This window comes from Podarcis bocagei (assembly GCF_964188305.1).
Source record: "Podarcis bocagei genome assembly, chromosome: 5".
In the NCBI taxonomy this organism is placed as follows: domain Eukaryota; kingdom Metazoa; phylum Chordata; class Lepidosauria; order Squamata; family Lacertidae; genus Podarcis; species Podarcis bocagei.
This window is the reverse complement of record NC_138129.1, coordinates 65,975,176-66,002,113: the sequence shown is the minus strand read 5'-3', so window position 1 is coordinate 66,002,113 and position 26,938 is coordinate 65,975,176. Positions and strand designations below refer to the sequence as shown.

The 26,938-nt window shown below is 42.8% G+C and overlaps 1 protein-coding gene and 1 long non-coding RNA gene across 21 annotated transcripts in view; one reads left to right on the top strand and one right to left on the bottom strand.

Moving 5' to 3' along the window:
• Window positions 1-26,938, bottom strand: part of LRRC7 (leucine rich repeat containing 7) — a 205,319-nt gene that overhangs the window by 122,293 nt on the left and 56,088 nt on the right. For all 19 annotated transcript variants that reach the window (XR_014008043.1, XR_014008044.1, XR_014008045.1 and 16 more), the window contains 3 exons: window positions 13,441-13,643; window positions 7,014-7,131; window positions 439-517 (listed from right to left, as the gene is read on the bottom strand). Coding sequence is in view for 16 of the 19 variants with exons in the window: in XM_081193640.1 (XP_081049766.1) it covers window positions 439-517; window positions 7,014-7,131; window positions 13,441-13,643 (400 nt within the window). In the remaining 3 variants the exon portion in view is untranslated. The remainder of the gene's footprint in view (window positions 1-438; window positions 518-7,013; window positions 7,132-13,440; window positions 13,644-26,938) is intronic.
• LOC308586829 overlaps window positions 1-26,938 on the top strand; it is a 63,546-nt gene that overhangs the window by 2,945 nt on the left and 33,663 nt on the right. For both annotated transcript variants that reach the window (XR_014008076.1, XR_014008077.1), the window contains exon 2: window positions 2,316-2,502. This is a non-coding gene — a long non-coding RNA (uncharacterized lncRNA). The remainder of the gene's footprint in view (window positions 1-2,315; window positions 2,503-26,938) is intronic.

The following is a 26,938-nucleotide window of genomic DNA, read 5'->3' as shown; positions in this document are numbered from 1 at the left end:
CCCTCTTCAATAACCCTAAAAACTTACAATATTGAAATTTTGTTTGTGTATGTTTTTATAGAAATAAATCCTAATTGAAAATAAAAATACAATATAGAAAACTAAATCAGTACAACTCTTAAAATGTGTCCACCTTTTTTCCTAGCAGTCACTGCAGAATTTGCTGTAAGGCTATTTTACACTTCACTCAATTTCTTGTTGTTGTTTAGTCATTTAGTTGTGTCCGACTCTTTGTGACCCCATGGACCAGAGCACACCAGGCACTCCTGTCTTCCACTGCCTCCCACAGTTTGGACAAAAATTTCTTGCATAGCTTCATTATAACCAAATGACAATTCCACCCATGTGTTATACCTTCACTTTACATTACATACATTAATATGCAAACCACTGAACATATATAAGATGAAACATTTAACTTCATTGACAGATACTCACTTAGAAATAGGATTGACACTGGCTTCAATTATTGTTAAACACTTACAGCACTTTATATTTTCTGGGAAATCTTGGATCCCTAAAAAGAGAACAAAGATGTATGTTATCAGGGAAGGAATACAACCAATGACTGGTCTTTAAAGTACCTAAACTCTCATTTTAGTCCTAAGCAGATCACAATTCCACACATTGTAGTAATTATATCTGAGCTTTTAAAAATTTATGGGTATGGCTAGGATTGAAAGAACTCTATCAGCATGTGGAAGAACTTCTGTAGAGGGATCATATCTAACCATTTCCCCCTCTAAATGCAATCCTTTATACTTCATTGAAAGTCTGTTTGAAATAAAGTATTGTGCCTTGCAAAAGTAACCACTAAGCTATAATGCCTTTGAGCATGAACAAATAATGTTCCTGTTTTGTTTTAAACATGCCTCATCCTTGCTTCTTCTGGGTGAGGGCTGAGTGGTCACAGGGTCCCCTTCACCTATATATAACATCTTGCTGCTGGTAAACAAATACACTACCACAAACAGTCAGTACCAAAACCTCTGCTGTGGGAATACAGGGATGTGCTATTAGCCAATAACACACCCTAAACAGCATCCATTTTACCCAGCAGTTAATAAATTGCTTTAATCTAGAATTTAGCTAGATTATTTAATAATGTAATAATGTAGAAACTTTCTAAAGTCTAATAATCCAAAAAACTTCAGTCAAACGGCTCTTGACTGGGTGGTTGCAAGACTGTGGCCTTCTTGGCCATGAGAAGCTGAATGAGGACTGAAAAAGCAATATATGGCTGAAAAATGAAGAAGAGAGCTAATTGAAAGCACACTGCAATGTTACAGGATCAGCTGGTGTTAATACATAACTACCTACAACTGCAAATTATGTGCCAATAACAGAAAGATCCCTGCTGTTCTTAAGACGTTAGTAAAGGAAGCAGAGTGCTCTGGCGGGTGCTACTGCCTTTGCTTGTACTTGTATTAATATTGTCTTTCTTCTTAGCCCATGACTCATCACAGGAACTTACTTATGTTAATTTTTTTATTACGCATGTCAAGGTTATAGCCTGTGGATGTTTATTCTGAAAATGAAATAGAGTAAATCATCGAGAGGTGGATAAAATGCAAAGGAAGTCACCAAGCAATGACACAGAAAAACAAAGTATCAAAGCTGAATTTATCACCCAGGGACTAGGAGACCGTCCTTATTCAAGGACTCCTTGTCTTTGAAAAGGAACAAACTTTTCTAGCAATGTTTTGGGTTTTTTTAATCTCCTGGCAAACACCTTTAGGTACATAGGACAGCTTGAATATATAGCACCACCTTATCCCCACCTTCTCTTCAGGTAAAGCAACCATATTACTCTTGCTGCAGGTGTATTTTGCACATTATCAGGCAGGAAGACAAACATGGCACAGGTGTTGCAGGTCACTGCAGTAGCTCCCTCACAGTCCATGTCTCTTGGTCCTACATACATTGTGAGTCAGCACTCCAGACTTTCCCCTCAGACTCCTCTGCTAAATGCCCCTGTTTACAAGTCTTTGTCATGAGAGCGTCTTCACATGCTGGATTTCTTCCTGTAGCGTTCATATTAAAAGTGCAGCACAGAGGTGTAATGATGGGCAGATACAAACAAGTCAAAGCTGACAAATTGACTTCATGTCGGCAATTATCAGAAATATGGCTGAAGGTTGGCCGGACGAAACCAGATGGCACTCTTGCCTCCACTCCTATGGCTTGTGTTCAAAACAGCTGCTGCACTAAAATGGCAGCGCCTATCACAGCACCAGCATCAACCTTGGAATAAAAATTTGTTTTTGTTTTGCTGCTGCTGCCCTGATGCTGAGCAAGCTCTTTCCCTGTTATAGATGTGGGTCCCAATCCAGTGGGGATCTTTTCATGATTCCTTGAAGTGATCCTGAGTGCAGGAGGGAGTGGCTGGCTCGGAAGTAAATTCTATAATGGGCAACACCAAGAGGCAAGAGGAGAAAGCTGACAGCCAATATCAAGCCCTGGACTGAATGGACATAAGAAGGCAGAGTTGGGCTGAGTAAGGTTAGTGGGGCACTGCCCACTTGTCCTCATGGACTAACCTTCACTATTGTCTATTATAAAATGTGTTTCAGCCATCAACCAACAGCAGACCCAAATTCAGCTGCTGTAAAAAAATCTGTAGAAGAAGGTGGAGGTTGTCTAAATATGAGTAGATGTGGAAGCCCTGGAGGCAGAGGTGAGACACCAGTGCAACCATTACCTTTGTGGAGACTCCTGGAGACGAGGCCAATCTGAACGGGAGGGCTCTGAACTGGTAATGATATGGGCCAATGGAGAATAGAAGACATTCCTGGTACTTTGGATGAAAAGGAACATGCAGGTTTCCATCCTGTAAGTCTATGGATGTCATGAAGTCGTTGAGATGAAGGGGTTGCTTGAAGGAGGCTAAGGATTCCGGTCAGAATTTTTTGTAGATCACCCAGCAGTAGAGATATTTCAGACTGAGAATTGCCCTCCAGACTTTGTGGTCTTTTGTGGGAACTACAAACATGATCAAGTAAATGCCTAATGAGTGTTCTTTGGCAGCACGGTTCTATTGCTGCCATGTTGATGAGATGTTGTGTGAACAGGTGTGTGAATCTGAGCTTATTTCTATGGTTTAGCATGTCATAACTGTAAAACTGAAATAACTAAAATATGACATGAGGTTCTCCATCATGAACCTTGCTTGACCCTGGTACCAGCCTGATCTCAAGTGTCCTGAAAATATATCATACCCTGTAAAGACCGTACATGTAAATGTAGCTACCATTAAAATCTACTTAACATTCTGAATGGATGCTTTCAAGCTAATGGTGGTACAGGAAGCAGACAAAGAGATAGTCAGGTTCAGTTAATCACTTACTATGATTACAGCTTTTCTTTCACCTTTTGTTAAAGCAAAACACAGAGGGGGAAGCAAATAGGATAGCCAATTTTAGTCATCTTCTCACTAGGAAATTAAGAGTTCTTCCAAACTCTTGTTTGAAAGATGGACAAAGTGAGAGTGGGCAAGCACATATTCATAAATTGGTGTACCTTGTAACTCTAGCAAAATATCTCAAAACTTTCATTGTCGTGTGTATGAATACATGTGAGTGCTTAGACATGCATGTGGGTTCATGATACATGTGTAACAGCTAGACACAGTCTCTCACAATCTGGCAACTGGAGGGTGAAGCAGAGAGGGGTGATGGGATGAACCAAGGTTGAGGGTGACTGCTGAATTCTATGCAGTAACTACAGCAGATGGTATTCAGGATCCATTTATCCAATTACCCCCCCCACACACACACACACTTGGTCATGGATTGCATCATTGGCAGTTTCCGGGGTTCTTGGGGGGGGAGCACTGGTTCAAGGAAAGATGCTGTGGAGAGGTTGACTTTGAAAGCAGCACCTGCTTCCCACTGTTGAAGCCATAACGCTTTGCGTGCTACAACACTTCCTGCCATGGAGCATGCTGAAAACTGTGGTGAATTCATGGTGGTTTCCACCATGAATGCTGCCGTCCTAGATATCATCAGTAAGGTGTTGCAGATGCATGCAGGATCCTGTTATGGAGTAGTGAGAAGATCCTTCACCCATTACTTGAGATGGTTTAGCAAACATAGATGCTGCAGAAGATGCATGGTTAGATAGTGCTATTGCATCATGAATAGGCCTAAGGGCAAAATCCAGTCACCTGTCAGAGGTATCATTTAACTAAGCATCTCCATCCTTTGGTAACAAGTTCTGATTTGTCCATTGATAGGGTCTTTAAGAGGTCCATGAAATCTGTATCCAGTGTGTAATGCTTATTGGCAAAGCTGTGCTGACTTCCTGAATTGCATGGGAGCATTCCCCTTCAATTTAGTGACTTTTTTGATAACCACTGGAGTGGGGACAAGTTGGCTAAGGGTCTACAGTGGCAGGAAGGGTCTGCACAGTGTCTGTTTTCTGCTGATTTTGAAAACAAGCCTAGAGTGGCTAGGGCACAGCGTAAGAGTGGGATGTAGTGAGCATCTTGAAACATCTTGTCTGGTTGAGGTCTGGTTCTTTAATTACAGACCCTTTACTCCATTCATCATCAACTGGTTCTGTCAAGGTGAACGGATATAAAACCGTGGGCTGGGAGGTTTGGGCATGCATGGAGTCATCTCTGTATTGACGGATGAAAAAAAGGATTAAGCAAACATGGAGCAAAAAAAATGAGGAGGGGCCAGTTTATTTCCTGTAAAAGCTACTGGTGCCATTGTCCACTAGAGGTGCAAATAAGCCCAATGCAGTGATGATACACTGGCAAGTGAAATAAGCTGAGAAAGTTTACATTAAACTGGCTCTAAAATAAAGCAAGCATTGATCGTTGCAGAAGAGAGACGATTTTACAAAAATAAAAATAGCTGCAGCCCTAAAGGTGGACTGAACATAACATAACATAACATAATGTTCATTGTAATGATACATCCTGTGCATTATGTAACACTTCTATTCTGACACCATTAGACAAGCAGAGTGCCAAATAGGTAGCAGCAAAAATTAAAGAGAATCAATTATGTGCTTTGGTGTCAGAATATATCCCTTTGAGGTTTTGTTCTGCTCATGAAACTCCCCTGGGCACTTAGAAATTGCTTAGCTTTAGTCAAGTCCTATTTTGAAGACTATATTAAGCTAAAGTCTACACAACACACAGTTCTTCCTTCCTCTTGGACATCAATTGTGCCTGATGGCCATTGCAGAACTATCAGTTTCTGCAGCAAAGCACTGAGCATGGAAGCACCTAAAAGTTCCTCACATGTTTCATATATTACACATATTGTGAGGTGGGAAAAAGTACAGTCATGATCTAAAGTAAGCATTATGGTAGCTATGTTTTATAATTCTAGAAAAGATATAGAATTCTGTAATTAACAGTTTGTAGGGAACGAAACATTGTTTCCTGGCATCTTAAATACTCGATATATCAGCAAGGATATATAGGCAAGGGCATTTAATAAACTGTCTAGTGCTTACAGATGTTCTCATCTCTCTCCCTCCCCCCCCCCAAAAAAAAACACTTTAACAAGACTGGAGGAAATATTTCCTCTCCTTCTGGTTGGTATAAAGGTCAAAGTGCTTGTTTCTCTGGAGGGAGCGGGTGGCACTGTGGTCTACACCACTGAGCCTCTTGGGCTTGCTGATCAGAAGGTTGGAGGTTCGTATCTGCACAATGGGGTGAGCTCCTGTTGCTCTGTCCCAGCTGCTGCCAAGCTTGCAGTTCGAAAGCATGCCAGCGCAAGCAGACCAGAAGCAGTTTAGTCATGCTGCCCACATGACCCGGAGAGCTGTTGTGGACAAACGCTGGCTCCCTCGGCCTGAAAGCGACATGAGTGTTGCAACCCCACAGTCGCCTTTGACTGGACTTAACTGTCCAGGGGTCCTTTACCTGTTTTTTGTTTGTTTTGACCTTTCACACATAATGCAAAACACATGAGCATGGATGTTTCAAGAACAAGATCATGGCTTCTGTGTTACTCCCCTAATTTTCCTGCTGCTGGGTGCTACGAACTAAGTCATAGCTTTACTTTGTGTGCTATCCTAAATGTCTTGTCCAGACAAACTCAAGAACAAACCTTGGTTACCACTCATTATTTGTCTCACTGTAATGCAAAATGTTTGTCGGACAGCATTGAGGAGACTTATTTAAGCTAACCAAAGTTTCCAGCTCAGGCACAAACTCTAGCTGGTGTAAACCAAGAGGCATATCCCGTACTCCAATCACCACTGATTTTAATGCTGTATTTTTATATTGCTGTAACCCGGACCTAATGGTGAAAGATGCGTAAGAAATTCTAATAATAATATTAGGAATAAACTATTCTTCAGGGCAACTGATAATTCTTTTAATGCTGTCAAAAACAATACATGAGAAAAAGGGTCTGAAAAGAAATTAAAATTGTAGCATTCTTTCCAACTCAAACCCTGGTTTAACAAACGATTAAAATGTGGCATTTCCCCATGTACTGATTTGACTTTATAATTAGAAATAGACATAGATGTTCTTTATCAATCCATCCCACTATTGATACACACACTGCCCTCCATGTACATGGTCCTGATTCACATGACTCAGCAAGCTTCAGTTAATCTAAAATGGTGACTCCCACATTATGCAACTGCCCAATTTGGCCCCAATGCTATAAACTTTTAAGTGGATTATAGAAACTCATTCATATCAGGTAGCCTTCTTCTAAACAAGGCATTGGTTGTTAGAGAGGTATTTTAAGATGAACAGCTTTTCATTATCTGATTTTTTTTTTTACATTGCTGCTTTACTTGTTATTACTGCTCTCTCTTTTTTTTTAATGGTTGTTAGTGCTGCTGCTATTTTAAGTCTTTTATTATTATATTTGTATGCTCCAAAAGCTGCCTTGAGTGGGCTGGGAGCAAAAGGTAACTGATAAATTACTTTATAAATAAGCATGGTAAATGTAGCTCTTACTTCAACCTTTCCATTGGTTTAAGTTTGTGATTCTATGATAAATGAAAAGGAATGGACAGACATTTTTCCTTACCATTTTTACTGATGTCAAGTTCTTTGAGATTCACTAAACTGGCAATGCTGGTTGGCAGGCTTGAAAGGTCATTGTCTGGGATACTCAGTTTACGCAGAGCTTGACAGTTGAATAATTGCTGAAAAAACGAGAGAAAATTGGTTATGATCCTTGCTTTAAATTTTGGCCTGGTGTTAACATTTAGAGGCAATAAAATAAAGCACATTTGCTCATGGCCAGTAAGACCCAGTGTACATGAGGTTGATCTCTAAAGAGCAGCAAAACATGCTCCCTTTACATGTCCCTCCCGAGAGTGAATCCTTCAGCTCCCAGGGAAACTCAGTGACAGAACACCTGTTTTGTACACAGAAGTCCCATGTTTAATCCCTAGCATTTCCAGGTCTGGCTGGGCTTGCTGTCTGAAACCTTGGAGAACTGCTGCAAAGTAGTGTAGAACTGAGCTATAGGCAGCTCAGTACAGTGGTGCCCCGCAAGACGAATGCCTCGCAAGACGGAAAACTCGCTAGACGAAAGAGTTTTCCGTTTTGGAGGTGCTTCGCAAAACGAATCTCCTATGGGCTTGCTTCGCAAGACGACAATGTCTTGTGAGTTCCTGCTGGGTTTTTTCCCTCCCCCCCTTTTTCTAAGCTGCTAAGCCGCTTATCAGCTGATCCGATCAGCAGATAAGCCGCTAATAGTGCTAATAGCGCTAAGCTGCTTATCAGCTGATCCGATCAGCAGATAAGCCGCTAAAAGCCTCTAATAGCGCTAATAGCGCTAATCCTTCAATGGGCTTGCTTCGCAAGATGAAAAAAACCGCTAGACGAAGAGAATCACAGAACGGATTCTTTTCGTCTTGCGAGGCACCACTGTATAAAACAGCCTCCTATGTTCAGTTGCAGATTAGAGATGCAGACTTCTTAATGGGAGTCTTTAGAAACAACAGGCCTACCAATTACAGAAAAACTGGCACACAAATGATTGGAGGAGTGAATGATCTTAGAGACCTAAGAATAAGATATTGTGCTGGTATACTCTGAATTTAGGTGACAATAAATCTGTTCTCCTTGTAAGATTTTGAAAACATCTCTTCACTTTTTCTGATATGTTTATAAAACTAAAAAGGGAGCGGAACTATAATTCAATGTGACCATAGTCCACAATGTTAAAATGCAAACAATGTGTAATTAATACTAGTGGTAAAATGCTGGTGAACAAACTATGGACTAACAAAACTCACTTTTAAAAAGCATTCAGTGTGGATTAGCATAGCTACCTCATATTTTATGATGGGCCTGATCATCTATTAGCAAAGGACAAAATAAAAATATTGCTCCAGAAAGTCTGAGAGCTACTATACAGAGACCATTAATTTGTGCTGGTGAATGCAGTAGCTTAATGCAAGCCAATTTACGCTAAGAAAAGAGTTCCTTTTGGAATAATTCTGTCATCTGCTTTTCACTTTGAAAGAAATGGCAAGTAATGGCAACAATAAGGCAGAGTGAGAAATGCACTCACAAAGGAATCAAATTACTTTGAAGAGCCTTTTAAGATATACATTTTCTCAGGAAATCTTATTTAACTCTAAGAAATTATGATGGCATTGAACATTAAGACTCTAATGGGCATAACCAACATGCAATATGTACTTATTTCTTTTACACAGGAATTCATATGCTACTAACTGCTGAGCTTTAGGTCGCCCATCTATTTTGTAGTTTTTCAGAATCCTAGCTGCACACAAAAAAAAGTTCCTAAGGGCTCATAGACTATAGAACAGGCTTCCTCAACCTCGGGCCTCTAGCTGTTTTTGGACTACAACTCCCATGATCCCTAGCTAGCAGGACCAGTGGTCAGGGATGATGGGAATTGTAGTCTCAAAACATCTGGAGGGCCAAGGTTGAGGAAGCCTGCTATAGAAGAAGCATTTGGATCTAGAATTTAAGATTATGCTCTCTGCTTTAATAGAGAAATAGCTCAATGGACAAACCATGTTATAGCTTGTTGAGATCTGGTGTATGGACTATGTAAATGACCTCACTGGCATAAGAAAACACATTTTATAATCAGTGTAGTGGTTCCACAGAATGAGAAGCATAGAATTAAGTTCATGCACGTTTTTATGGGTACAGCTAAGGTCACTAAAAGTTCCAAGATTTCAAACTACATGTTCTTAGCATAAGAGTTCAAAATGGAGAGCCGATGAGTTTGAAAAGTTGTTTTTATTGATATCAAAGCAAATCTCAGCTAGATGAATTAAGAAAAAGGTAACGTTATTGTAGCATGAATCCTGGGGGCAGGGAATGCCTTTTAACCTGCATTGTAACATCCTGGCAATTTTGCCACAGTTGCTGTCCTGGATCAAGTGAGGAGAGGGTCTAATCTGTCTACTATCTACAGATAAACAAGCTACCGTATTTTTTGCACCATAACACTCACTTTTTTCCTCCTAGAAAGTAAGGGGAAATGTCTGTGCCTGTTATGGAGGGAATGCCTACGGGTGGCGGTGGTGATCTGCTGCAGTCGTGAGCAGAGGATCCATGGTTCCCCTTCCTTCCCTCCTCTGTGGCTCGCTTTGAAACAGCAAAGCGGGAGAAGAGCCGCTGAGTGGGGAGGAGAGAGGGACAGAGAGCCTGCTTCTTTAAAGGAGCAAAGCGGGAGAGGAGAGTCCGGTTGGTTCCTTTAAAGCAAGCAGGCTCTCTGTCCCTCTCTCCTCCCCACTCAGCTCGCTACATAGCAGCAAAGTTTTTCAGCTCGCTAAGCCAGGGATGAGCGGGGAGGAGGGAGAAAAGCAGAGGCTGCTTGCTTTAAAGGAGCAAAGTGGGAGAGGAGAGGAGCCTTCTCCCCTTATACCCCTCTTCTTCATTATTAGCAGCATCCTTCTCCACACACCCCATGCGTGCTCCTTGTCCCTTGAGTGCTTTTCCTTCCCTCCCCACTTAAAACGTGGTTACAAAGCACGGATCCACATGGATCCTCAGGATTTTTGCACTGGGTCACCCGAAATTCACCATCAGATCACATAGCATGTCCATGGCTACATCTTGCACCAAAGAAATCACGCACCCACTGTTGCCTGGGGCCGCAGTGGTGCAAAAATGTGGTTACAAAGCATGGATCCACATGGATCCTCAGGATTTTTGCATTGGGCTACTCCAAACTCACTGTCAGATCACATGTCTGTGGCCACAGCATGAACCACAAAAATCATACATCCACTGTTTCGTTTAGAATATTTTTTTTGTTTTCCTCCTCTAAAAACTACGTGCGTGTTATGGTCGGGTGCGTGTTATAGAGCGAAAAATATGGTATATTACAACACTGCCAGAGTTATATTATAGCCCTCAAGTACCTTTCATTGTGAAGCTAAGATGGTGCATTCATATCTTACAGGAAAAAATGTAATGTAATGTTCTCTGGTTCATTATTAAATGGAAGGTGTCAGCATATTCCACAGCATTTTCTATAAAGACTTCATAGATTATCACATATTTTAATGAGGTGCTGTACTTCTCACTCGACTATCTATTACGCACAAAATTATATTGTGATGTACTTGTGGCCACATGTTAAAATTCCATGCTAGAATCTCTTTTTAAAATGTGATAGTCAAGATGACACATTTTGTGTTCTACACACACACATCTAGAAAGTGGAATCCCTTTTTTAAAAAAGTCTCTTTAAATTATTATTAAATAGTAACCATACATTATGATTAAAATGAAGCAATAACTCTGAACTATCTACCGACAAATTGACCTCTATCACACACCATTTCATCTCTATGAGGCAGAAAAATATGATTTGGTATCTGGAGTCTTCTCTAGCAACAGATACATACAGCTGAGTAAATGACTCACTTCTCTATATCACTTTTCCTTCAACCCCCTGGAGAGTATAACTAAATTGCTTCTCCAGTTATAAACAATTGCCCGGTGGAGTGAATAAACCACTGCACTGAGCATCCAAATTTGGCTAAAGAGGCAAGAAAAGGGGAGACAGCTTAGCAATAGAACAATACAGATTTGGCAACATCTACCCAAGTCAAGCAGTTTTAAGTTCCTCCACTGAAGTCAATGAGACTTAATAATTTGGAATGAAGGATACTGTGTAGCTTTTGCTAGAGTGTCAATTTAAAGATTCGGCTCCATATAAAGCAAGGGCCACTGCAGAGGTTGTTCCCTCCCAAACAGATGCTACTTACGGTACATGGTAAGAACTAACAAACTGGCATTTGGTAATGTGATACTGGGGCACTAAGCACTACAACAGCAATATGCAATAATGATGCCACAAAAAGAAGTGCTTTTCACGCACGTGTAAACTTTCCAAAGCTCATCCAGCCCTCAAGAATGAAAGTTGCTTTGTGCTATGTTTCCCAGTGAGGATGTGTCTGTGTTATCCTCCATTCTTTCTCTCGCAAAATTTCTCTAAAGCTATGAAAAGGACATGGACAGCAAATCTCAAATTTTAAGAGATTTGAGGCACTATGGTGACATGAATATACAGTGGTGCCCCGCAAGACAAATGCCTCGCAAGACGAAAAACTCACTAGACGAAAGGGTTTTTCGATTTTGCGTTGCTTCGCTAGACGAATTTCCCTATGGGCTTGCTTTGCAAGACGAAAGCGTCTTGCGCTTTTTTTTTAAAGCCGCTTGAAGAGGCGCAGTTGCGACAGACCGTGCTTCGCAAGACGAAAAACATCGCAAGACGAAAAGACTCGCGGAACGAATTATTTTCGTCTTGCGAGGCACCACTGTACAGGTGAGCTGTACGTGTCAACAAAATATCCGTTTGCTATCCAGCTTTCACTTGTGCTTTCCACAAACCTGTCCCCTTCCTCAAGTCCTTTGGTATTTGCAGAAAGAAGCAAGGATTTTTCTCATTTGCACTGTGACTTGGAGCAGATAAGGAATTGCAGCTGTTCTTGTACTATTTCTTCTCTTAACTCACTTGTGTTAAGAGTTGGGGGATATTTTGCTCTCTCCTAAACCCTCTGCGTGCTTCCAAGGCCTTGGCAAGGTGCTATTCTGTTTGCACTGCAGTTTGGAGAAGATAAGAAAGAAATAGCAAGAGGCTTCTTCTCAAAACAAGTGACAGAAGGATCTGCCTCTCTCCAAGCCCACAGGTAAACACAGAGGCTTGGGAGATAGGCAGGCACCTCTGTCATTTGCACTGCATTGAAAAGGGAAAAGACAGACAGAAAGAAAATATCTTGCTGTTTCTGCAGTACTGGGTGGGGGAGGGATGTGTATGTGTTAGCCATCATCCTTCACACTAGAGGAAAGGTGAAGTTGTGGGAATCTAGTCCGTGAATGGCTTCAAATGTTATGTTTTGAGACGGAAGGGAAAGGAAAGAGAAAGTGCAAATTCCTTTACTCACACTTCCTATGTAATGATCAAAGCAGTGAGCAGTACTGTTGGCTGGTAATGAGGAGTGCAAGCTTATGCCAGATCTGAGTTTTCACATCTATTGATGGAAGAGAGCAACTGTGAAGTAGATATTGTAACAGAAAGGAGACTTTTACTCTCTTGCTGCTATGACTGTCAGTCTGGGTAAGCAAGGGCTTCTCAGGTAGACTGCCACCACATTCACCTTCTATTCCCTCTAACCCGGGCTAGAAATGAAACCTGAAGTTACTTGATCTGTGTACACCAGTGGCAGCAGCAAACAACATGGGATACAGGCAAGGAATGCACAATACAGTGGTACCTCGGGTTACATCCGCTTCAGGTTACATATGCTTCAGGTTACACACTCAGCTAACCCAGAAATAGTGCTTCAGGTTAAGAACTTTGCTTCAGGATAAGAACAGAAATCAGGCTCCGGCGGCGTGGTGGCAGCGGGAGGGCCCATTAGCTAAAAAGATGCTTCAGGTTAAGAACAGTTTCAGGTTAAGAACAGACCTCTGGAACGAATTAAGTACTTAACCCAACGTACCACTGTACTGTATAATAGTGCCATGCCACAATTTTTCTCATTTATACATTACAGGAGGAGATGTGAAAATGTTAAATAGGGTTCACCATGTCTAGGTCTCTAGCCTACAAAAAAATAAATATTTTCTTCATTTTAAGCAAATGACACATCATTAATATACCCATGAGCTTAGAATTTGTTGTGACTTAATTCTAGCACATTCTAGATAATTCCCAATGCATATTTCTTGAATAACATGGCATTAATAAAGGAATTTCTATTCATACACTTGGAAGGACCAAATCCACAGACCTCTTTGTCTGTTTGCAGAGCTGAAAGCAGTATTTTCTAAAAGTAGGAAAATGTGTAATTAGTTGACACAGTGAGAATATTTAGAACTCTAAATACTTGAACTCAGCAGTTTGTTTATGCCAATTTCCCTTTTTATACTGAGAGTTCCAAGCAGACCTTAAATGTTCATTCAGCAAGGCAACTGCATTTGTGTATTAGAGAAAGAACAGAGTTTACCTTAGGTAGCTCTTCAATTTGATTGGCATCTAGATAAAGCTCCTCCAATGTCCGTTCAAAGTTAAAAACTTCCTTTGGCACCTGCTGAAGGCTGCAGTGGGAGTAATCGAGCACTGAGATAATTTCTTCTTCCCCTCGAAAACATCGGCATGGCACCAGGCGACCAATAATTTTCCTTTTGGTTGTCATCTCCAAACACTGAACTAAAAGATAAAATATAGAAGAGAAATTGATTTCCCAAATCATTGTTTCTGTTGTTAGAAAAATACCTAGTGAACATACCTTTAAGAGCATGTTTATACTGTATATAATTGGTAAATGCTAGAAATTATTGGTATAAATACAATTAGGTTTTCATAATTAAATATTATTAATACTATAGCTGATATATAGTATAAAATCCATAAAGTATTTATAGTATTTACTATATAAATGCTTAGCACATAGCATCAATATCATGTTTCTATTTTTAATGTGAAAGTATTTTCTAACTAGGTTAGTTTTTTATACAGTATACAAGCTAAAGTATATTTTGTCACAATCCTCCACATGCCCACAATAATATGTTTAATCCATGCAGTTTTTTCTTGCATTTAAGGAAGCACCCACACCTAAGCAGTTATACTGAACTTGATAAACATTATCTGCTCCACTTTCCATTATTCTATAAAACATCAATAATTTTAACTTGGCTTAAAATTGTAACCTGGTTGCTGGTTATAGGTCACTACACTTTTTTACCATGGGAATCTGTTTTAAAGTCTTCCAGATCAAAACTCCTAAAGCCCCAAACCACCACCTAATTGTGCATTCTGGTGAAGAACACCAGATACCTCAAGGCAAAAGGATGAAGGAGGGGGGGGGGGACGCTGCTATATAACAGTAAATCAGTCAACACTACAATTTAGGTCCTCTGTTCTAGCTCACAAACGCAAATACAGTTTACACACAATGCTTTTAAATTGCTTTTCGTGTTGTTGACTGTTTTGCTATGCTTTGTGATCTAGTAGTATATTAATACTTTTATGAATAAACAAATAATAATCAAAGAAAGCCCACTAAGGCAATGGGACCTTCCCCCATCTCCTCCCCCCTGCAGCCCACACCTTCCCCCCTCCTGTGGAGGAGAGTCTAAAATAGCATGGGGGGGGAGCAGAAGGGAGATTGTTCAATTTAGCCTTAGTGCAACACTGAATTACATCCACTGTGTGCCCTGAACTAAACCCAAAATATGCACTGCGCAATTATAATATATTTGGAGGGGTTTTTTTGGTTATTACCTTCTTTTAGTCTAAACTGATCAGGATAAACAAGCAAACACACAAACTCTATTCATTATATCAAGCTCATTCAACAATTATTTGCAGAACTGTAAGGACCCTACTTCCAGTGGCTACTTTGCATTCATCTCTAAATATTTAAGTCCAAAAATAAATACATAATTTAATATTCAAACTCTTAGGGAAAAGGGATTTGAACAGAAAAGCTGGAAAAGCTTTCAATTTCCCTAGCAAGTACCAAGGTTTCCAATGGGAAAACGTAAGTGCAAGGAAGCATATGATGGTACAGAAGCATATGATAGCACAACAGTAATTGAAAATAACAAAAAAATCTAAAATATCTGTGTACATTATTGAAAAAGAGAATGCTCAGTTGGCACAATCCAGAGCATAAATGAACTCTGGTTTCTCTCTCTCCATACAAAGTTATCATAATAATTTAATTTTGTAACATTTGAGCCACATGAAGGATCCATCTGGCATGGGGGGAAGGATCCATCTGGCATGGGTGGGCATATTTGCAGAAACTACTAAATATTTATTTATTACTAGAACCCTGAAATTTACCAACCAGTGTAAGGTGCAAAATGGTGTCTCATTATTATGAGCAGTGAAACACTTATTTCGATACCGGAAGTGGGTTCGCTGTTCTTTCACACAAAAACCCACTTTTGGTTTTCATTGTTTCAACAGCCTCATTGGAAAAGCCTCATTTTCGCTATTGTAAAAAACTGAGAGTCAGAAACCTCATAACTCACTCAGGGATTTGCCAGTAGATTTCAGTTTACCTTCTGCCCCCACCCCCTTGCTAACAGCGCCCTTAGGTCTTTTGCCATTTCCCTGTATTCTGGGCATTCATCAGCCTCTTTGCTGTATTCCAGTCATCATTCCCACATTGCTTCTTTATATATTTACACAATTGCTTTATATATTTACACAATATATCTTTATATATTTACACAGTATCTTTAACATTTCCAACTAGTCCTCTGTTCCTGGCTAGAACCTAACCAAGGCTTGCGGGGTGCTAGAACCTAATGTCCCGCAATTTCATACCCTAATCCTACTTTAACCACAACTGCAGAGAGTCCTGTATTAGAGGTGCCTTTAGCACAACAAGAATCTCTCTGGTTAATATAATCACGAATAAAAACAATTCACTAAGAAATAAACCAAGGAAAACAACATAAAATGAGCAATTGAAAAATCCTCAGTGGGGTGCAAGATTCATCAGGAATATAATAATACAATCAGTAGTCAACTGATAATAATAAAAACATTTTTTATTATTTAAAAACTCTATTCCCTTCAGCCTTCTGTAACAACAAAGAAGAATTTATTGTATTATTCAGTATATTTATTTCTATTCTTCCTGGAAAAGCTGAAAACAACTTCAAAATCTGTAACATTGGAATGCAAGCTATACTGCCATTGCCTCCGGGTAGAATTTATTATTTATTTATTACATTTATATCCAGCACCTTCCTCTAAAGGAACCCAGGGAAGCAAATATGTCAATGCAGAACAATCAGAAATTAAAACTTCTTTAAAAATCACCTACTCTAAAACTAATTATTTCACGATTGCCAGGGACAGACCTTTCAACCATCAGATGTCTAGGTAAATAGGAACGTTTTAAAATTCATCATAAAAGTCAATAGTGAAGGAGACTGACACACCTTGTTAGGGTCGGCATTGCACAAATGAGGGGCCACCACCAATAAGGTTCTGTCATGGGTCAACACCAACCAGAAATTGTTTGTACTGGAGAAGGTGCTCTGTTAGGTACTTGGGTCCCAAGCCAGTAGTGGCCAGTGATGCGGTGTGGGTGGGGCACCATTGTCCTCCTGGCTTCCCAACACAATGTAGAGGGTAGGGGAGAGGCACAGGAAAGCTTGGTGTGGTGCAACACATGGTGCTGGAGTGGTGGATTGGCCCTACCACCTTGTCTCTCCTCTCTTGGTAGCCAGCAGCAACCAGCTGTGTTGGGAAGCCAGGAGGACAATAGTACCCCATCTGACCAGCTACTACTGCTAGTATTAATGCCTTGAAATGGGCCTGGAAGCTCAATGATGGCTGGTGTAATGCTCTAAGGACTGGTGACACACAGTCCCTTCAGGCTGCCCTACTTACCAATCTGACAGCCGCATTCTAACAGAATGAGAGAATCACCAAAGTTGGAACCTTTGTATTTGACCTTTGCAGGTGATGTGGACAGGAACAATAAGAGCCAGAGTAGGGTAGTGGTTAGAGCATAAATTGCTAATCTGTAGACTTCCAGACATTGTTGGGACTCTAACTCCCATCAGCCACATGGCCAAATCAGGGATGATGGGAGTTGCAGACAAGGAACATATAGAGGGCCATAGGTTAGCCACTCTCAGCTATAATATCAAATTATGACTTGGGCAACCTAGGCTGAAATCTGCTCTCAGCTATGAAGCTCACTGGGTAATGTTGGGGCAGATACTATCTTTCAGCCTAGCCTATTGCACAGGATTATTGTGAGGCAGGGAGAGGGGGCATGTATGCTACCTTTTGCTCTTTAAAAGTTGTGTAATACAGTAAATGCAATAAATATAGGATTGCATTCCCTTTGAAATAAAGCTGAAAGAAAATAAAAATCCATGGTATGTTTCTATGTTTCTAATTTTATTTCCCTTTCATTTTCTTTTGGATGAGGGGAATTGTGGCTGGAAGAGTGTGGCTGAGTTTGACACTCCTGTTTTTATTATGAGTTGTATATGAGTCGTAATTGTTTTTAAGTTCCTGTGTTGCATTATTATGCTACTTATGTTATAAATAATACTGCCCTGTGGCCTCTTGGTGATAGGTAATATCTAGATAGATAGATAGATAGATAGATAGATAGATACCAAGTTTCCTCAAAGCACAAAACTACTCAAATAGCTTTAAGTAGCTTATTTAGCTCCTGTGCTAAAGGAACCTTTCTCTGTTCCAAGAATCACTCTCAGATGTTTCATTGTCTCAATCAAGTGAGAGTTCTGTCAGCCCCTAGCAATTACAAGGAGATTAACATATGAATGCTGTCAGGACAAATCCCCTTTTCTCCATCACATTTTCTCAAAATATGAAGAACAAGTGAAAGAGGCAGAAATGAGCATCAGTGAGACCGAAGTGCACCTGGTTTCATGTTTATCAGTGCCAATAACAATCTTTCTGTCTGACTGCCTTTGGCCCACGGGTATAAGTTAAAACAGAGTTCACGAAATAAAGCAATTTTATAATTTAGCTTGGCCAGATGCTGACTTTTGATGTAGCATACAGTAATTACATTTTAATTAGGAAAAGCCATCAAAATTTAAGCATGTTTACAGTGCATGTAACTCAGTCTGAACCTTCTGAATCATTCAGTTCCTTCAAAATTGGGTGAGAAAAGGAGAGGAATTAGATATTTACAAATCAGTTTAGGTTCTCTCCACAGAACACCAAACCATATGTGGAGGAGGGAGCCATGATAACCCAGCCAATAATAAAAACAACATTCAACTGATTTTACTAACACAGGGGATGGAGCAATTGGTCATAGGCTTAAGGCCGATATCTAATTGGCCATGTATTTTATTAGAGGGACCTGAAAAGGGATACATTGCAAGACTATAGCACACATACCTTACCCTTAATAGTGGCATCTTCTCAAAATCAAGATTAACTCTGAGATTTATGATTTCCAGAAATGAGTATTATTTTGTTCTTATGTAGAAAAATATATTTGTCCATTACAACTGTGTTTTCTCATGGAGCAGGAGCTATATTGTGGGGAAGTGCATCTCTAAATGAAAGTTACAGGAACTGTTTACTTTGCTTACTTATCACTAGGTCTCCTTCAAAAGAAGATGCTGTACACACTGCTATCCAGAAGACTTCTGTGTTGCTTTTTATATATTTTTAGAGAGTTTCTGACCTTATGTCCTGAACTTTCTTGCCCCTTGCATGCAAAGCAGCTCCATCTTAGTGTTTTTCTGAGCCTGGTATTGTATAAATAAATGCCCTTAGGATATCACATCTTTTGTAGCTTTTCACATCATCTAAGGTTAACAAATAATTGAACAATGACATGTATTTGGAGACGTCTTTAGAAAACATACTTTCCCACAGGCATTCCAAAAGCTGCATTAGCATTGCATATATTTATTCAGCAGTAAATTTAGTGCTTAAGATAAATCTCAAATGCCATTTTGATGGAAACCAGGAACACACACAGCAGAAGAAATAGAAAATGAGGTTACTTTTAATGCTGTGTAATATAGAGAAACAACATTATAGTTTTAAAATGTCAAACACGCAGAAACTATGCATTTCTAATGCTATTCCCAAATATCATTCACATTTTTTTTACTGAAAAACATCTTATTGAAATATGTTTCTGAAAAATGTAGCTAAACGAAGAAGCAGAAGAGTTTATTTACTAGTTAAAAGTCAAGGAAGCTGCTCAGTGTAGAAGTCTGGCTTTCAGGATAAATAGAATTAATTTGGTGGTCTATAGTGCTTGTCCATGTACTTGCGGAGGGGGAACCCACCATGATAATCTACCCACATTTAGAATGGAAAATGAAAATAGTTTCTGAACGTGATGGTAGCATGCTTGGTACCATTCTTTGGCCATACAATACCATGTGAATCTCCACATTTAATGCATTACTTTTTATTTGTTCTTGGCATCCGTGGAATGCACCTTTGGGGGTGAAGTCAAACGGCTGCACCAAAGTGACCTTTCCGGGCACAAGCCTGGGCAGGAGGTTCCGTAAATACATTTACAGTCCACCATACACTTTAATTCAGTGCTAAGCATATACACATTGCCCTTTTTAATAAAGCCTAGAAAGCTGAGATACAAACGATATTATGAACTCCTTTCTTTCTCTTCTGGGTTAAAGGGAAAAAAGAATCTACAGTAGAAAAGCAAATGTAAACAATGCCATGGTGTCTACTCTGCCTTTATAATTATCTGTAAGGCTTATCCTCTTAGAAGGACCACGTTTAATCTAGCATAAAACCATTGGTTGTAAAGAAATTAATTAAAATAAAATCTAATCTCTCTTCAATTAGAGGATCTTTTGTGCAGCAAAATAACTAATCCTTATTTCTCACTAATCAGGAGACGTGGAAGCTTTCTCTCCTGTTCAAAACCAAGTAAAAACATCATCAAAATAATAAAAGGTTTTACTAGATCTTATTAGCATTTTATTTTCAATACAGATTTGATAAATGCCATGTACTGCCAAAGGTTGGGTAAATAAATTGTAAGAATGTAGCAAAACTGAAATTTGGATTTTACTAACCCTACAGATATCTCTGCATTTGCAAAATTATTTAAAGCTATGTATACAATTGAAAAAGTAATGTATCAGTTGGTGGTAAGGCTTTCATCAGCAAAATAGAAAGGGAGGCACTTTCCACTGATTTCCCCCCTCCCCATCTTCCTAAATTTGCTCTGGAGGGTCCTCCTCCCAATCCTCTGGAGCAGATTGAGGAGTGGGGAGGGGGAACTCACTGAAAATGGCTTCCTTCATTGTTCCACTGACAGAAGTCTTATCATCAGCTGCATAAAACCATTGGCTATAACCCAAGGTTCTTTTACGCCTGATAATAGTGTGTCACAGATGGTTTCAGGTATAATACATTTTTGCTATACTTATTGTGAGTCCTTTCCCCTACTATACATAAATGATGTTCAAAGAGCTGCAATCCTGAACACAATTAGATGGCTTAAACAGAAACAAAATGGATGTAAAATAAAAGAATAGAGGAAAATAACAACTATGTAGAAACATTTCCTTTGTTCCTGCTGCTTTTCAAGAAATTCTCTCTACTTTTCATTCAAAGTAGTCATGGGGCTCCAGGCTCTAGAAAAACAATGGAACAACGGGCCTTCAAAAGGAATTTTGAGCCTGCCATCAAGAAACTGTTTTTGAATGTGTACCTATAGAATTAATAAATGAGATGATCACCAAACATCCATATAACATTATTCTGTCCAGCAGTTACTTGGTACATTGTGAGCTATTGTCAACTATTTACATTGTTTTTAAGTGCATTTTCCAGTAGATCTTTCATTTTCTAATTGCTAGCAGCCATCAGCTATATATTATATTGGTATCGCATCATCTAACAGCATATTCTACCCCAACTTACTTTTTTGACCCTTTTCAAGAGCAAACACACTTCTTGAATTCTATTGTGAGAAGTGGTGGGTAGAGAAAGGGTTAAGCCTGCACACTTGCACATTTTCTGGTGAAAATGACAAGGAAAAGTTTTATTAACAGAAAAGCAAGTTTTGTAACATGAAAAGCTCCTGAAAAATAACAGGATAACATTTCATTGAAACAAATCTTATTGCAGTAATTTGTAAGCTGTTACCTGCACAGGTTGTTTTCTTCTTCTTTTTTGCAAACTCATACGTGCAGTTCCAGAGTTTAGTGGAGGCTGTTAGAAAAGTGACATCTTATCTGCCTTGTTAACTGACACAAACCAATAAAAAGCACAGTTCTCTGTCATTCTGAACCTGTACAATTGCCCACCACCAGCACCAACAAGCAGTTAACAAAACCTCAAGCCCTAAACTTTGAAGTGTTGGGTACTTGCATTCTTTTAAATCCATCCTGTAATGTTTTGAGTAAAAGTATAATTGAGGTTTAGAGAAATCTGAAAATGACTGAAGAAAAGCAAGTTAGCTTTTGTCCCGCTCTCTCCAGGCACAGGTTCACACTTACAAGCTCCGCATCCAAGCCTTCCCTGCGAAAACCTGCTCTTCAATGCTCAACTGGAGCAAACATCAATCGGGTTTTAAGCGGACTGACGTTTGCTCCAACTGGGCTTTTAAAAGCGGGCTTTTGTAGGGAAAGCTCTGGAGCAGAAAAAAAAGTGTGCTTGGATACGGAGCCTTAAAGTGTGGACTGTGCCTGGAAAGAGCAGAGGAAAAGGAAGTGTCCGTAAGCCCTAGGAGTAGGATAACACCTAGGAACGTTTTTAAGGAGGTGAAACATAAAAACGTTTCAGAAGCTTCCATGAGATTAATGGCTGCAAAAATATCCACCTCAAGTTGCTCTTCAAACATTCATGGCCACATGGATACTAGCGTAATGCACAACCTTACAGGATTTATGGAGATACATGCTTTAGATAAATGGAACAGTAGACAATTACATGGTTGATTACATGTCTGCCAAAGCATATGGACTACCATTAGGAATCACAGAGCAGTGGAGATTTTGAAATCTGCCACCCACCCAAAATGTTAGAAAGTTTTAAAAAAAGTTGTAGTGAATAGAAATTGTGTTGAAATGTATTTTCAGTGCCTATGGAATATCTAATCTTGTAGTAGAGAATGAAAAGAGTATAAAAGCAAAGATTATTAATATTACTACTATTATTTATTAAGGTTAAGTACAGCCCTTTCATCTGAAGACAACAGGGTAGTTTACAACATAAAAATACAAAATGAACACACAAAATACATGGCATAGCATAACACCACCAGTAATCCCCTTCCACAAAAACATTTACAAGGCCATAGATTGTTTAATCAGTCAATGGCCTGGCTGAACATTTTCACCTGGTGCCTAAAGATATGTAATGAATGAAACCAGGCGAGCCTCCCTGGGAAGAGCATTCCACAAATAGGGAGCCACCACAGAGAGGGCCCATTCTTGTGTTGCTACCCTCTGGATCCTAGTAGCAGAGGCCACTACTATGGTGTCTACAAAGGATTTTTTTGTGGGGGAAGGTCATCATTACATTTTTCCTTCTTGCTCCGATATTGGGGGGAGGAACTGCAAAGACCAGATGATAATGGCATGGCTTTAAGCTATATTGTAATTGGAAGCTCACATTCTTGATTTTTTCTTCATATCAGATGGTCAACATTTATATGCACTACAGTCCAAAATGTTGTTGTGAAAAGATGTCATTAGTTTCCAAACGGAGTATCATTATAGCAGAATAATTACAATGTACTCAGCAGAACAGAATGCCCTGATATTGAAAATAATCTGAACAAAACAATGGAATATTACTCAACTGGGTTTTCAGTACATAGGGGCACTTATGATTAGCCTCACACACCAAGAAATTAGACAGAGAAATGAAAGTTTCATTCAACAATTATATTTTCATTAAAACATCACTGTATGATATTTCTTAATATACTACTAATTTGATCCTGCAATAAAACCACAGAAGCTAGACGCAGTAGCAGAAAAACCACAGAAGCTCAGAGTGACTTATCATGCTGAAATTTCATAATATAATTTCCACAAATTTTATGAAGTAATGGCTGTCCCTTTTCAACCTGATCCACATGTATAGAAGCAAATCTTTACTTCCTCTTCTAGAGTGTACTGGACTGGGGGGAAATCATTATCAGAAGTAAAATAAGAATATCCTCACAAATGTAAGTACAGTGGTACCTCGTGCTACGTGCTTAATCCATTCCAGAGGTCCGTTCATAACAGGAAACCGCTCATAACATGAGGCGCACTTTTTCTAACGGCACCTCCCGTTGCTGCCGCGCCGCCAGAGCGCAACTTCCACTCGCATCCCGGGGCAAAGATCGCAACAAGGGGCATCTACTTCTGGGTGAGCGGAGCACGTAACCCGCAGCATTCATAAGGGGGATGGTACATAACACGAGGTACCACTGTAGGTACATTTTATTATTTAATGTTTCCTAATTTAAGGGTCATCTGAAGCAAACACATGAAGCTGGTGTTAACCATACTCCCCTCCCTAATGCAACTAACCCCAGTTTCATGTTGGCTAAAAATAGTGTGGCAACAGCCCTTCAGATCAAAATTAGCAATGGACAGGGGGCCCTCTGAACCCTAATACCTAAGCTGGGACCTTCAAAACTCGGCATTAATTCCTGGGCATACTGATGGTGAACATACAGACCTTTGTGATCTGGATTATATGCGATGCCACACAGTATTTTTCAGATCTTCTGCTTTCAAGAAACCCTTCCACATTAGCCTGCTTCTTGTGAAACCGACATACCGTATTTTTCGCACCATAGGGCGCACCGGACCATAGGGTGCACCCAGTTTTTAGGGGGGGAATTCAAGAAAAAAAATCTTTTTCCCCCCCGCAGCCCCAAAGAGCAGCGTACAGGCTGCACACAACCTCTCCCTGCCGGAGGGGTTGCGTGCAGCTATGGATCAAGCTTCCCCTTTAGCCCCGTGCAGCCTCTCCTTGGCGGAGGGGCTGCACAGGGCTTTCCTGGCTTTACTGGGAGGTGGGGGGATTCCCTCACCTCTCCCCAAAGCCCGCAGAAGCCGTGCAAACCCTTTAAAGAGATCACGGCTTCTCCTGGCTTTCCTGGGAGGCGGGGGGATTCCCCCACCTCCCGCAAAACCGGCAGAAGCCACGCACCTTTTAAAAGGGCTGCACGGCTTCTCCTGGCTTTCCTGGGAGGGGGGGGATTCCCCCACCTCCCGCAAAACCGGCAGAAGCCACGCGCCTTTTAAAAGGGCTGCACGGCTTCTCCTGGCTTTCCTGGGAGGCGGGGGGATTCCCCCGCCTCCTGCAAAACCGGCAGAAGCCACGCGCCTTTTAAAAGGGCTGCACGGCTTCTCCTGGCTTTCCTGGGAGGCGGGGGAATCCCCCCGCCTCCCGCAAAACCAGGCTCCCCCCCAGCCTTCTAACCAAGTCGGGGGACAGCGGCAAAGGCGCGCTGCGCCCCTGCCGCTGTCCCCCGAGTTTGCGGGGCTGGCGACGGGGAGGAGCAGGCTTCTCCCCCCGCCAGCCTTCTAGCCAAGTCGGGGGACAGCGGCAAAGGCGCGCTGCGCCTCTCCCGCTGTCTCCCGAGTTTGCGGGGCTGGCGACGGGGAGGAGCAGGCTTCTCCCCCCGCCAGCCTTCTAGCCAAGTCGGGGGACAGCAGCAAAGGCGCGCTGCGCCCCTGCCGCTGTCCCCCGAGTTTGCGGGGCTGGCGACGGGGAGGAGCAGGCTTCTCCCCCCGCCAGCCTTCTAGCCAAGTCGGGGGACAGCGGCAAAGGCGCGCTGCGCCCCTGCCGCTGTCCCCCGAGTTTGCGGGGCTGGCGACGGGGAGGAGCAGGCTTCTCCCCCCGCCAGCCTTCTAGCCAAGTCGGGGGACAGCGGCAAAGGCGCGCTGCGCCCCTGCCGCTGTCCCCCGAGTTTGCGGGGCTGGCGACGGGGAGGAGCAGGCTTCTCCCCCCGCCAGCCTTCTAGCCAAGTCGGGGGACAGCGGCAAAGGCGCGCTGCGCCCCTGCCGCTGTCTCCCGAGTTTGCGGAGCTGGCGACGGGGAGGAGCAGGCTTCTCCCCCCGCCAGCCTTCTAGCCAAGTCGGGGGACAGCGGCAAAGGCGCGCTGCGCCCCTGCCGCTGTCCCCCGAGTTTGCGGGGCTGGCGACGGGGAGGAGCAGGCTTCTCCCCCCGCCAGCCTTCTAGCCAAGTCGGGGGACAGCGGCAAAGGCGCGCTGCGCCCCTGCCGCTGTCCCCCGAGTTTGCGGGGCTGGCGATGGGGAGGAGCAGGCTTCTCCCCCCGCCAGCCTTCTAGCCAAGTCGGGGGACAGCGGCAAAGGCGCGCTGCGCCCCTGCCGCTGTCTCCCGAGTTTGCGGGGCTGGCGACGGGGAGGAGCAGGCTTCTCCCCCCGCCAGCCTTCTAGCCAAGTCGGGGGACAGCGGCAAAGGCGCGCTGCGCCCCTGCCGCTGTCCCCCGAGTTTGCGGGGCTGGCGACGGGGAGGAGCAGGCTTCTCCCCCCGCCAGCCTTCTAGCCAAGTCGGGGGACAGCGGCAAAGGCGCGCTGCGCCCCTGCCGCTGTCCCCCGAGTTTGCGGGGCTGGCGACGGGGAGGAGCAGGCTTCTCCCCCCGCCAGCCTTCTAGACAAGTCGGGGGACAGCGGCAAAGGCGCGCTGCGCCCCTGCCGCTGTCTCCCGAGTTTGCGGGGCTGGCGACGGGGAGGAGCAGGCTTCTCCCCCCGCCAGCCTTCTAGCCAAGTCGGGGGACAGCGGCAAAGGCGCGCTGCGCCCCTGCCGCTGTCCCCCGAGTTTGCGGGGCTGGCGACGGGGAGGAGCAGGCTTCTCCCCCCGCCAGCCTTCTAGACAAGTCGGGGGACAGCGGCAAAGGCGCGCTGCGCCCCTGCCGCTGTCCCCCGAGTTTGCGGGGCTGGCGACGGGGAGGAGCAGGCTTCTCCCCCCGCCAGCCTTCTAGACAAGTCGGGGGACAGCGGCAAAGGCGCGCTGCGCCCCTGCCGCTGTCCCCCGAGTTTGCGGGGCTGGCGACGGGGAGGAGCAGGCTTCTCCCCCCGCCAGCCTTCTAGCCAAGTCGGGGGACAGCGGCAAAGGCGCGCTGCGCCCCTGCCGCTGTCCCCCGAGTTTGCGGGGCTGGCGACGGGGAGGAGCAGGCTTCTTCCCCCGCCAGCCTTCTAGACAAGTCGGGGGACAGCGGCAAAGGCGCGCTGCGCCCCTGCCGCTGTCCCCCGAGTTTGCGGGGCTGGCGACGGGGAGGAGCAGGCTTCTCCCCCCGCCAGCCTTCTAGACAAGTCGGGGGACAGCGGCAAAGGCGCGCTGCGCCTCTCCCGCTGTCTCCCGAGTTTGCGGGGCTGGCGACGGGGAGGAGCAGGCTTCTCCCCCCTGCCAGCCTTCTAACCAAGTCGGGGGACAGCGGGAAGGGCGCACTGCGCCTCTCCCGCTGTCCCCCGAGCTTGTGGGGCTGGCGATGGGGCTCTCCTGAAGCCTGGAGAGCGAGAGGGGTCGGTGCGCACCGACCCCTCTCGCTCTCCAGGCTTCAGCGAAAGCCTGCATTCGCACCATAGGACACACACACATTTCCCCTTCATTTTTGGAGGGGAAAAAGTGTGTCCTATAGTGCGAAAAATACGGTATTTCTTTCTATAGCACCAGAGTACTGCAGAACACCCTGTGCTGTCTTCTAGGACACAGATAATGTGCACACAGAGTGCCTCCCAGGTTGGTAAGAACTCACTGTTGCTTACAGAAGCACATAACAAATTCCCAGGAGGGAATAAAAAATAATGGAAAATCTGTATTTTAGAGATGTGTTGTGCTATTAATCATACCCTCACTATGGAGATCCCTCTCCTCCCATATAGGTCCCAATGAACCTAGTGCACAGTTTGAAAAACACTATAATAATGTACACATTAACTGAGCAAAAAACAAATCTACAACTACTACATTTGTTTTTAAACAAATGCAGATTTCATGCTATTGCACTAACG